General features: G+C 39.7%; 1 protein-coding gene across 1 annotated transcript; it reads right to left on the bottom strand.

The window, feature by feature from the left end:
• Window positions 1-4,825: 4,825 nt before the first annotated feature.
• Window positions 4,826-7,214, bottom strand: evx2 (even-skipped homeobox 2). The gene is made up of 4 exons (XM_086221295.1): window positions 7,054-7,214; window positions 6,571-6,971; window positions 5,975-6,213; window positions 4,826-5,543 (listed from the first exon to the last, which is right to left on the bottom strand). Exons 1-4 carry the CDS (start codon window positions 7,212-7,214, stop codon window positions 4,929-4,931), a joined length of 1,416 nt encoding a protein of 471 aa, XP_086077421.1. The 3' UTR covers window positions 4,826-4,928.
• Between the last annotated feature and the right edge of the window lie 6,213 nt (window positions 7,215-13,427).

Here is a 13,427-nt window from a genome sequence, read left to right as displayed (position 1 = left end):
CTGTGAAAATACAGAATTTACTGGCTATAGAACTGATTTATTCTGGCAAGTATTTTCTGAAAAAAAAGGAGGATCCAGGAAGAGTTGGCAGATATGCCAATGAAAAGACAAACTAAAAATCAAGATCGCTGTCTTTTATATTGACTTGTTCAGGCAGCTGAAAGTGGTAGACTTCAATTTCCAATGGGATTAGGTATCTGAATTAAAGAACTGTCATATGTGACACATTTGTAATCTTAACCTGTCAGAAGTTCTGAGAGAGCCCGGCAGCAACGATTCTAATGATGAGCAAAGATCAATCTCAATGAGCCCAAAAATCAACTTGGCACGCCAAATAAAATAATGATAGTAAAAAAAAAACAAGATATTGGTATAACATGGAAATAACTGGTTGGATTTTAATATACATACTCCCTTTGTATTGCCTCTTTCAACTCGGGCAGCAATATTTTCAATTTCTCAGCTGTTGATGGGTGTTTTTTAATCTTGGTATTTGTCAGATGAGCAAAACTGGAATATGATAGCTATCATTTAAGAACGTTTTCAAATATTCTGGGAAAAAAAACGAAATATTACAAAATGGCAACATCATGGAAACTTGTTTTTATACGGATCATATTGCCTTTTGTAAATATTGGATATTGTCTATAACCTGCTCATTGGAATTTGCGAAAATGTTCAATTGGTGCATCCCTACTTTAAACCATATTTAATGTTATCTCTGAAATCTCTCTCTCTCTCTCGCTCTCTCTCTCTCTCTCTCTCTCTCTCTCTCTCTATATATATATATATATATATATAGATAGATAGATAGATATAGATATATTATGTGACACTAAAATTATTTCAATAGCTACGATTTGAATGTATTTTCAAATGTTGCTATTCAGTGACAGTTTAGCTGATGTACCAGAAGTGAGCCTCCTGTCCAACCTGATCCCCAGGTAAAAAGGGACAGTTGTTACCATAGGTACATATGGAAACTACCTTAATTAATCTTCATACGTAGTTCTCCCACCACGAATACATTCAACACATTCACAAAAAAATAGTTCACACATATTTCACCATTAACCTACGTTTTTTTTTTTTTAAACCCAACCACTTTGGCTACTTAAAATAAACCTCCAAACATGCCAGAAATGACATCAAATACTGATACAATCCAAACTGTTGGGGGCTGAATTTCACATGGAAGGCAATATTATACCACCTTAACCGAATATCCAGAGTGAAGGGCCACTGGGTGAATTAGTCTTTAAACCAATAAAAGCAATTTCCAACAATAATTGAGAACATGTTTCAATACATATGCATGAAAAAGAGATTTTCCATACGACCCACTCAAACACGGGTGTAATTGATTGAGGGGATGACCTGTTTTATTAAACGTTACTTGAGAAGCATCAAAACGCGCAAAATTGCAAATTACCCAGCTTGTATCTGAATTAATACCTCATTCATCATGATTATGGCTTGATAAGTTAATTTAACCATTTCGTTCGTCTTAATGAGCTATAGTTGAATTAATGCCATGTAATATATGAAAGTAACATTTGAACAGAGGCAATGATTGGAGACAAACAGAGCAGAAACTACTTTAGAAGCATAGCTAATGGTGGCATAAATCTCATCAGGACCAGAGTTTCTTGCTGGTTTCCTGTACATTTCGGGAAAACGTCAACAAATATATATATATATATATATATATATATATATATATATATATATATATATATATATATATATATATATGTATAAGGCTGAAAGGAAATTAAGGCGTTGAGAGCCGTTTTGGCAGTATTTGATTGACTTATGTTCCGAGGGAACAGCTGCTGCTAAATTCGGAATTTTATTCGAATATATATATTTTAAATAAGCCGGCTGGTTTATGGCCCAATAATGGATTTGGATTATTCTTTTACACAATGTAGAACAAAAGAAATTCATGTATTGATTTGAGCTGCCAGCCCTTCATCTGGCGCGGAGTGATATGACCACAAGAGTGTGCGCTGTCTTCCTCTAGTTCCACCTTAAATGCGTTTTGGCCCCGCTTGCTCCCTGTAGTTTAGGGGTTTTTTTGTCCTCCCGCAGCAGCTGTCACCCTGCATTACTCGCAGTCAGCTAAATGAAACATTATTCTAAACATATGCATCGTAATCAGTCCGGTCACACTTACAAGAACACGCGTTAATAAGGCAATCAATCACTCTGGAACAAGCAAGTTGTTCTGTAACAGCTCATAAACAGTGTGTAATGAAGAATTGGAGGTTAGCATGACACCACGCTGATCAGATAATCAATGTCAAAGATGCGATGAATGTCAGTAAATGCAGTTTTCATGTCGTTTCTATAAAATCCTCAATTTACAACAAGCAGTTCAATTACCCTGAAAATACAGTCAATTAAATAGGGGTGATTGGACAGTAGGGGCTGGATCATCGATCTTTGCATTTCTATCTCGCTGGTGGACATTTAATTTGTTTTTTCTATTAGCGCCGAAATAAAGAAAATATAAAATACATTAAACAAGCCAAAGATTTATTTTCTTGTCAAAAACCATTCAGCTAAGGTGACAGACAGTCCTCGGCATTATGATGAATTCTTTTTTCAGTCCTGCACATTGGATACAAAACTAATCGTGTTATTGTGGGCAGTGTCTTTTCTGGCCTCTGTCTTTTCCCTTTTACACCTCCATCTATCTCAATGGCTTTGTTGTACCCTCGCTTTAGTAAAGAGCAAGGAAACATGGTGATATATCACGCCCATATTTGCTGCCCTAATCCTATTTCTTTAATGGGGACGTTCAAAAAAGCAACTTATCTTAAAGTCCCTCGGGAACGTTCTGGTGTAGGCTATATTTTAACCAAGTGCAATTAACGACAGTATCAGCTTGTATCATTTAGAGGTAATGTAAAAATAATGGTAAATTATAGGGCCGGAATGACCCGTGATGGCAGGCCTCATATTCCCTATAGTAGCTTTCCATGTATTTTTAATGAATGTTTCACTGCTTTCTATGGGGAAAAAAAATGTCACGGCATATAAATAAAGCGAGGGTATTTTTTTTTATTCATTTTTTTATAGTTGAATTTTATTCTATAATATTTATGCCACGGTTGTAAGAATAATATTTTGCAAAGTAATGGTTGGAATTTTTTTTTTGCTTCATTATTAATGTAAAGAGATGAAAATGTGTAAAGATTTTTTTTATTTATTTTCCAAGAACAAACACGATCAATAAATAACATGATTTACATTTCATATTGCACATTTTTTTTCAAGTTAAAATATTTAAATCCATACAGTCATTGATATTTTAAATACAGAGATAGTTATAATAGAGACCCCATAAGGAAAAAAAGGCCAATACTATTTTCATCATTTAATTTCAGTGCTCATTTATCAGCCCTTTTTAAAAGCCTGTTTTTGAATGAACCATAACAAAATGTTTTTTTTTTGTTATCATTATTAATTTTTTTTTTAAATATTTCACTCTTAATTTTGCACGAAATAGAGATCATGAATTTGGATCATTGTTGCGTTTACAAGCCAAATAGTAGGCAATGTGATGGGCCTATTGGCGTGTACATCCAGTGTTTTTAACATTAAAAACATTCAGCAAGTCACACAAAATAATAATAATAAAAAATGTTCCAAAAATATCCAACCATACAAATTTCATGAAGCATTTTCCAGGGCGATCAATAATTCAGCTATCAGTAGGACTACCCATGATATTTGCAAAATATTTCACGATTTACAATTCACATGTTTTATAATTAACATATTGGTGATGTCCCAACAGGAACGAATAAAATAGCACATAGCCATTTTTACAGGCGCAGACAGATTGTAAAACCGGGCTAATTTGTCTGAGTTTGTCGCCTTTGCTCAGTCCCGTCACGAGGAGCTCCTACAGGGATTACATACCTATGAAAAACTGCATTTGACATAATGAGGCTCAGCAACGTCATAAAAGAGATCACTGTGTTTATTTCCCATTACCAGCAAACAAATGTGAGGGGTTCCTTGTAGGCTCTCTTGTAGGCCTAATATTGTACAGCCATATATATATATATATATATATATATATATATATATATATATATATATATATATATATATATATATATATTAGTGTGTATGTGTGCATTCTGTGTTTGTCGCAGCTCTTTTGTGTTTCTAATGACTTCCCTCCGCGGGTTGTTAGCACTTGACAGCGAGTCTCAAAACGAGGAACTTTCTCACAGTCGTGTATTCAAAGGAGCTCCATCTAGGTACATGATTGGCAATTTTTGTCATGATCCTCTCATTATTAACATAAAAATTGACACGAAAGACGCAGTGCAAAATGATATGCACCCTCCTAGCTGATTAGGCATGTCCCTACAGAGCAGAGGCTCGGTGTTGGAGAAGCTATTGCTGCCAAAATATCCAGTCTATTAGGCCTATAGTGAAGAAAGATATGCTCCTCCATGGGTAGAGAAGCAGGGACCTTCTGGTATCTCGAGTTAGATGGCATCATTACACCAGTTAGGTGTCCTACAACCTCGCCAGGCCAGGCTACACGTCAGTTTAATTCGGGGATTATAAATAAATTCACTTAAAATGGCAGGAGGAATGAATATCCTGCCTGTTTTTTTTATTTTTCCTCTCAACGAATAAATTAATCCAGAACGTAAAATGGATACCAACACAAGATCCTTTTCGAAAATGTTCGCTCCTTGGTCCTTTGGACTTGAATAAGGAATGAATCGAATATATATGTATATATGTATTTATTGTGTGGGTGTGTGTGCGCGCGCGCTTGTGTGTGTGTGTGTGTGTGTGTGTGTGTGTTTACAATGCTGCCTGATGAATGGGTATGATCACTTAAAGCAGGACTAACAAAAACAGGGAGGAGGTCGTGTAGGCTGCGTGATGAGTTATCTGTTAAGTGACGTTTCCTCTCGCTGGTCTGGAGAAGGAACTGAGGTCTTACTGAGAACAGCAGCAGAATACGGCAAAAATCCACTCTCGGATCTCTGGCCGGAAGCTGTGCAGGTAAAGTCAGCGCTGGCGCTCCTGGAGCCCAGCGCGCTCGCCGCCTGGCTGCTGTGGCAGCTCAGACACGAGCAGGGCCCGGTGGCTGACGGGGCGCTGACCGCGGCCGCCGCTGCAGCAGCCGCCGCCGCAGCCGACGCCGCAGCGGAACTGTTGAGGCTGGCGGGTGACTGGTAGAGTCCCGGGTGCCTGAAGCTGCACAGGAGCTCTGGCCGTGAGTAGGGGTGGGAGAGTGCGCGGAAGGTATCGAGGGGGCGGATGGAAGTGGCGAAAGGTGAGGAGGCTGCACCGGTGGCGGCGGCGGCCGCTGCTGCTGCAGTGACACCGACGTGCGGGTAGTAATGCAGAGGCATGTGCGAGTGGAAAGGGTACGGTAGACTTCCTGTCGCTGCCGCGTGCGTCATCATGTAGGTGTAGAAGCTGGGGTCTGCTGGATGCGGCCAGGACATCGCTAGACGCTGCCTTTTATCCTTCATCCGCCGGTTCTGGAACCACACCTGCACACAAAGCCAACACAAGGCCCTCAGTGACGCAGCCACGTCGTTTCCCGGTGCTACATTTCCACTTATGTAGGTGCGAGGGAGCCTCGAACACACTTGACATGATTACATTTTTAAAAAATGCATTAAAAAAACAATACAAATTGTAAATATATTTTTCCTCTTTGAATATATATTTTTAGAGGAGAATATTTAGGCTAATTTAACTGTAGTACATTGACGAGCGTGCGTGGCGCCGCACAGCGCTGTTTGTAAAGCTATTGGTGTTAAAAAAGCAACAATTCATCAGGTGAAATTACTGAATAATCCAATTTAAAAAAAAAAACTTCATTGTTTCCTCTAAACACAGGCCTTCACTAACACACATACACGCACTACACACACTTACACACCCACGGTAGACAAGAATAATGGAGACAAATCTCTACCTTGATCGTAGTTTCCGGGAGATTTAGAGCTGCGGCTAATTCACATCTTCTCGGTCTGGAAACGTAATTTTCCCGGTAAAACTCCTTTTCCAGTCGTCCAATCTGCTCTCTGGTGAACGCTGTCCGGTACCTCCTGACTTGATCGGCGTTTGAGTTGTTGGATCCTCCCGCTGAGTTACCGTTCATGCCCTGAAGAGAGTTGGAGCTGTTTGAAGATCCGGAATTAGTGTCTGAAAAACCTGCAAATAAAAAAAAGAAAGAAAGAAAGAAAGAAAGAAAGAAAGAAAGAAAGAAAGAAAGAAGATGAATCGTTAAAGATAGGCTGCTGGTAAAATTTGAAAAAATGTATCCCGACCAGTATTTTACAAAATTTTGAAATTAAAACAATTGATGCCAAATTTCTTGAGCATTTTTTCCCATTATATTTATAGTCTGCATTTATCAATAGAGAAAAAGAATAATGATTAAAATGGCCTCATGAAAAAATAATATAGCAGCTGTAACTTAAGTGTTGAATTAAGGTTATTACTCTAAAATTCTACTACTAAATTGCACAGCTAATACCAAAACAACGAGTGAGTAGAATAAACAGCTACCTTTGTTGTTTTCCTTGTGCTGGCTCGGGGAGCGATGCGTGGGGCAACCCACCTCCACATCACTGTTTATATCGGATTCTTGTGAAACTTCGGAGTAAATACTCATCTTCTTCCTGCTTTCTGACGAAGAAATTTCCGCCGAGGAGCTGTTTTCACTGTTGTGGTGTGAACCGAAAAGACTGTCAATTTCAAATTTGCCTTTGGTCGGGATGTCCCCCAGATTTCCATGCAGGGAAGCCGAAGTTATTCTCGGGCTGAGCCGTCCGCCGTGCTGGGAGTTCTCCAGGGCCTCCAGCACTGAATTTCCCGGCGTGTCAGGGAGCCGCTTCCCCGCCACCGGACTGTGCAGACCTCTCTCCATCAGTATCATCTCTTTTCTTATCCTCTCCATCATGAAGCCGCACACGCACACACGCACACACACACACACACACACACACACACACACACGCACGCTCGCACACGAAAAAAATCACACACAGCTGGTCCAATGGGTCTGGAGCGCCGATGCTAAATCCGTATGCAACTGTCTCTAAATATCTGCCTCGAAACCTTTTTATAAGCAAGACGCCAAAAATGAAAGAATTCAAGGTGCGAGCGCTCAAAATGTGCCGAGCATCCTCCCCACAGCAGCAAAATGTCATTCATCAAAAGTGCTTGCTGTTCGTTGTTAAAATGCTCGGCTGACGTTGCTCCAATGATCATTTATTGTAACAGGTTTATAAGCAAATAAATAGGAGAGGGCTGTCACTTGATGATGGAGGCGGCCTTCGGTCAGACGAATAATATCCAAGTGGAGAGGAGGAGAGGAGTGAGGAGCGAGATGCGTGTCCCTGGCTTGATCTCTCAGTCTGTTTTAGATTGCTCTTGGGTTTGGCCTCTTGGGTGAAATTGACAGTCTGATTAATAAAATGAGCGCTGCAACATTTCCCTCTTCATTTAGGAATATTATTATGCTTTGATTCTCTATTGTTTGCCTCCCCTCTGTTCGCCCTCCCCCTCTGTAATTCTTTATTTCTTCTCCTTATTTCTTTATACATTCTCGCTTTTTTATGCACCTGATATGTGAGGTGCATTCTGATTAAGGTACAAGTTTGAGGTAAAAGATAGTCATATTTTATTTTAGTTCGTGAGGGTGTTTTTTTTCCTCTCTCTTTTAAAATAAGTTTTTTTTTTAATTCTTGTATTTTTTCCAAGAGATGTGGTGATCATTGGTGCATTATTGCACATTTACCGACACGTTTTTATTTATCAATAGAGAAGTAGGCTACGTAAGTAGGCTAATTAAATACGTGGCAATCATTTAATCCCGTCTGTCGGAGTGTTAAAAAAGATGTTATTTCTTTACATTTACATTTTTTTACGAATGACCGTTGGGTAGATTTAACGGAATACATTTGAATATTTGGTTTTAATAGCATCATGTGTTTGAAAATGTCACATTGCCCTCCGTCTCCTAACCCTTTTCATTGTTTACCACCGTGGATGGTTTAGTAAATTAACTGGCGCACCTTATTCACTCTAACAGAGGCTCGATGTGTGAAGACGTAACAGCGACGCACGGAATCCTGGTTCCTCGAGGTGAAATGACTGTGAAGGCATCATCAGATTATCCTCTGTGCGTCCTCTGGCGCCTCCTGCAGGTTTTAATATTAATTGCTGTCATTGATATCGTTAGGAGGGGGAGACAGGCCTGACTTGAGACTCTGTTAGAAAGAAACAGGATGCATTACTAATAGTAGATGTTTTAAATGAGCCCCTGCACAGGTAGTCCAAAGGACGAGAGGGAAAGAGCCCAATATTCCACTTAATTTATTGATATTTTTGAAACAGTTAATTCCACAGCATGGACTGCCCCTCTGCCCAATAATAGGATGTAATTTAGACACATATAGAAAATTCAAAGTGTAATGTACCAATTTTAATGCAAGAAACTATTGAAATTTGAATGTTTATACTCATGTTTTAATCCAGTCCAACACACTTGATCATTTGATTCAAAGCCGTTGATGTAAATCAGCAGTGATTGAACTTGAATTTAAAGTCCCCCTCCTTTGAAAAACATGTCCTTGTTCCCACCGTTGAATGTTTGAGCTCCATTGTGTTGGACGATGAGTGACTGAAGCTGTTTGTCGTAGGTGAAAGTGTCGGCGTTCTCTCAAAGTCTTATTTTAAGAGGCAGTTCTACAAGCAGAAATTGTGACATCCCGAAATATTCCGGAAGCCGATCCATGTTCAGGATGCACAAGTGTGACGTGCACAAAGAGTGAGAACTCACTTAACGTAGGGAGGCCTCTTGTGTTCAGCATGGGAAATACTTTATATTCATTTGATTTAGAATTTTTAAAAAGGGAGGAAAGTAGGTGGAATGTTAAGGATTTGAATCCTTTGTTTTCCAGCGCAAACACTGCAGACACACATGATGTTATGTTTAAGAGTATTTTGCTATACCCCAATACACCAGTGAAGGGGAACTTAAAGATGTAAGTTTCTCTCACCTTAACTGAAGATGTATCCATGGGAGTTCAGTAGCTGTGTTATCACACGCTTTGCATTCTTCTCTGAGAGCTTTGGGAATTTACATTAATGTAATGAGGTGATTTGCATGTATATCTAATATTAATTCTGCAGCTGATGAGTCCTTCAAGGAAAAGGCTTTTACACATGAGATGTTTTCACTATGCAGATTTAATCCAAACCTTCGAGGTAGGATGTTGAGTAACAGACCAAAGGTCACATCTGTCCTCATCTTGCCAACTTGGTTGTTGTGTCCCATTGAAAACAAGTGATATTCACCAAGTTCACGTGCTCTGGACGCTGTTGTCGCACCATTATTACAACAAATGGCTCATGTTATTTGTTCTGTCTTAAACTTTGCCTTACATACTCACTTTTCAACTTTGTCATTTCTAGGTTAACCGCAAATACTTTCAGTCAGAATGAGGTGTTTCATACTCAGGACCAGTCAGTGTATGCCCTTTAAGTGATGGAGCAGAAGTCAAAGGCTTTGTGGCCATAATTTGTCATATATCACTACAGGGAATTTTCCAGTGGTAGCTTAAATTTCCTCTCATTGTGTAATTGGATAATTGTTTGGCATTCAGTTCCAACAGTCCTGAATGTCAACACTCACACTGTCACATGAAATTCAGTGCGGACAGTTTATTAAATAACAATTCAAGTCGTCATGTTTTATGTCATTTATCTCACTCATTAATAAACAAAGCACATTAATCAACTTTTCTGTACCAGTGTTGGCTAGCAGGCTGACTTTGTAATGCAGGCCAGTGGTTGTGTACTTTCTAAAACCAATAAATTGATTGTGATTAGACACCCAAACGCAGGGCGTTAATACACGGACGTGACAGTAACATTGAAAAAAACAACAACAACCAGATTCTCCAGATGTTCTGAACCACAGAATAACACCAATATCATTCAGTGTTTAATTAATGATGATAGCAGCACATTAAAAGCTATCTTAAGAGAGCCCATGAGTTGAGAAACTTACATCAAATATGTAAAAGTCAAGTTGCCCTGTAAAGAACAATGTTACATGGTATTTTCTGCACTCAACTAGAAAAAGTAACATGTAAGCTTTGATCGCCTGGAACAGTTGTCAGTCGAGCAAAATTCCCCTAAAACATTGGTTCGCTCACCTGTGAAGTCGGAGTCACACGGGTGGGACACAGACCTCAGACGTGGACCGGCCGGGGATACAGCAGGTGTGCCTCCGCCGTAGCGACAACCATGGACTGACGGCACTAATTTTTTGTGTGTGTAATTAATCACGTTGTCCGTCTGATTATCCCTACATCTCATTCTCCTTCCATCTCAGAGCTCCATGTGGTAATTTCTTCCAATTTGGTGCAAAATTTAGTTGGAACTCAAAGATGAACTGTAAAGTGGTCAAAGGTTAAGGTCACTGTCACCTCATGTTAATGCAATATTTCAGGAACGCCTCGATGGAAGTTCTTCAGATTTGGTGCAAACATCCATTGGGACTCGAGGTTGATCTGGAATAATACTGGGGTCAAAGGTCAAGCTTACTATCACCTAACATGCACGTGATATCTGCCCCATTCTTGTTAACACAATATCTCAGAAACCCCTTTATGGAATTTCTTCAAGTTTGGCACACATGTCCACCGAACCGAAGAAACATTGGTGGTCAAATGTCAAGGTTAAGGTGGCGTCAATTGAACATGCTCTCCTTGAAAAGTCACTGAGACAAGAACATTTCATGAAGCCGTACACAAAAGCAAAGCGGTATTTTTTTTTTAGTTTTCTATTAATTTTAAGGGTCCAAATGTCTATTTTTCAGTTTTCAATGCCTTCATTAAACATCGCTTCTGGAAGAACATACAATTCACACCAAACTGGCAGACCGTCAGGCTGATGCGTAGACTACTGACGTGTTTGCTGTAGGACCTTCCTCCACACCAGTGACGGGGGAGGACACTGAGAGGATGAGGACACCAAGCATGCTGATACAGAAATTGACTAAATGTTCACCAGCTTCACACTTGGCACAAGATACGTGGACATAAGAATATGTTCCTGATGTAGATTTGCTGCAGGAACTTTGACATTGATGTGGAACACGTTTTTATCATAGCTCAGAAAGTGGAACCTTATACTTAACTGGCAAATAACACATGTATTCTATGGTTAGCTTAGGCACCGTTTACATGGTTTTTTTTTTACCCCATTTAAATGAAAGTGAGTTGAGAAAATACTCCATAGTAACTACGCCCTCCGTATAACCATCCGATCAATAGCACCTCCAAAATGACCGTGAAAATATAACACTTCTCAAACGGATTCAATAAAAGCTGAACTTTGTAATCCTCCTGAAGTGACAATTTATTTCAAGGCAGTTTTTATTTATTTATTTATTTATTTTACTGTGTTATGGTTGATCTAGATGTGTAGCTGTGTTGTGGGACTCACACAGAATAATGATCACTGATGACTAAGTGGTATAACCTGTTGTTGGTTGCTGGGTTTTGTTTGGTCAGGCACCTTAAGACAACTGATATGAGGCGATGTCATCATCGTCACCTAAAAAAAATTCAAAACTTTTGCAAAACGTTTTCGGTTTTCACGTGCCGATTGTATATTTTCTGTTCAGGACAGAAGAGAGGAGATGAAACTAAGAAGGAGACAAGAGGAGATAAGGAGACATGGACCGATGAGACCCCAACAGAGCGACGGGAGAAGTCAAGAAGGGGAGCATATCTGATACATGATGGTGTTAATAAGGTGTGTCGGAGTTCAAAAGGAGTCCTTGTCATAGCTCAAGCTAGAGTTGGTCAGTTTCCTAAAATGAACAAAGAATTGGCAGCACATAAATCCAGCATAAAGCCACCTCATCAACATGAAGGCTATCATTATTTTGTCTCAGGGTTTTACTCTTGCTGCCTAGTCCAGACCTCTTTCTTTCTCAGCTGAGCAAAGCTGTCATTGTGGCAAGATCTTAACCAAACTTTATGGTAGATCTTACCATAACCAGAAGCCTGGCACCACAAAGTGCAATATACTATTTTGCAATGCCACATTTTGAAGGCATTAAATGTCTGCTTTGATTCCTCTTATTCATCACATGCCCTTATTATTGTTAGAGGCATGCAGGGAAACGCACGGACGGCCGTTGTGTGATTGGTTGTGGTTGGCCTGTCTTGATCAAAATGTCTGAGATGGGTTTTTGTGTCTCAGTCCAGTCCCGATGGAAGGTTTGTCAATTATTTAACTTCCTGTTTCAATGTTGGTACAAGTTGTCCCACCTTAACAGATGCAAACACTGTGCCCACACAAACCAACGCTTATCAGACAGTAGGAGGCAGCAGGCCCCGACTCTACTCACCACAGGTCGAGCAACATATGGTAATAATAACCCCAGAAAGGGAATAGTTCAGTGGTTAAAATTAGCAACACTCCTTCCCTAGTCAAGCCTGAACCATCAAAGGTGACATGCACCTGGAAGAGGTCTTTAGCTGAACTGTGGTTTTTCAAAAATAATATGATTTATGCACTCCGGCTGACTGGTATTTGTTGTTTTTCCTGTCAGAGGCATTCTGCTTGGTGGTGATAACACCGACTTTAATTGACTGATAGGATCTGCAGTGGGTGCATTTGTTGTATCCTCTGAAAATATTCCATCAAAAATAAACATGTATTTTATTTTTTCCCCCACCTGCATTCAGCGAAAACCCGTTGCTACGCTTCCTATGATTGATCCAGCGTAGGGCTGTTTATTCTACTTTTGTTGAATAAACTTGACTTAAGGGTTTTTTTGCTGCCTAAATTTTATTTTATTTTATTGGTTTATTTGACAGGGACCAAGCATATAAATGGACATAGTTTTCTGAGAACCAACACCATGTAAATACGCCAAAATTTGTTAAAGAAAAATTTTAATCAGGTATTTTTTTTTAGATAATTGGTATATCAGTCTGTTTTGACTTGTCAAAGTAAAACAATCATAGAATTTTAATTGTCCCAGTATGTTGTGCCCGTGCGCCAGAGACGCTGGTGTCAGGACCCAGAAACCACTGGAGCTGGAGGGAATTCGGCCAGCAGGACTACACACGTGCTGTTCCTCCGTGGAAATGTCAGAATGTCTTCAAACACACTGGAAGATGTGGATTTAGTGAGAGGTTGGAGGTTTTGCCCGTTCACCACAAAACAGTTGTTGTTTGTTTTGGACTCACCATCTAGTGGCCGTCAGAAGAACTGCAACTTAAACACGTCAGCCTCAGCAGTCAGCCACGATTGCCACCATGTTGTTATGTGTGCAACAGTGTGTTAGGCGCCGGTAGAATTGCTTAATGTTAACATTCTATTGTTGCGTGAGA

Source organism: Aulostomus chinensis, chromosome 12 (genome assembly GCF_037954235.1).
Source record: "Aulostomus chinensis isolate RoL2024-O1b breed Wild chromosome 12, RoL_Achi_v1.0, whole genome shotgun sequence".
NCBI classification, from domain to species: domain Eukaryota; kingdom Metazoa; phylum Chordata; class Actinopteri; order Syngnathiformes; family Aulostomidae; genus Aulostomus; species Aulostomus chinensis.
The sequence above is the reverse complement of the archived record's forward strand: the minus strand, read 5'-3'. Positions and strand labels throughout refer to the sequence as shown.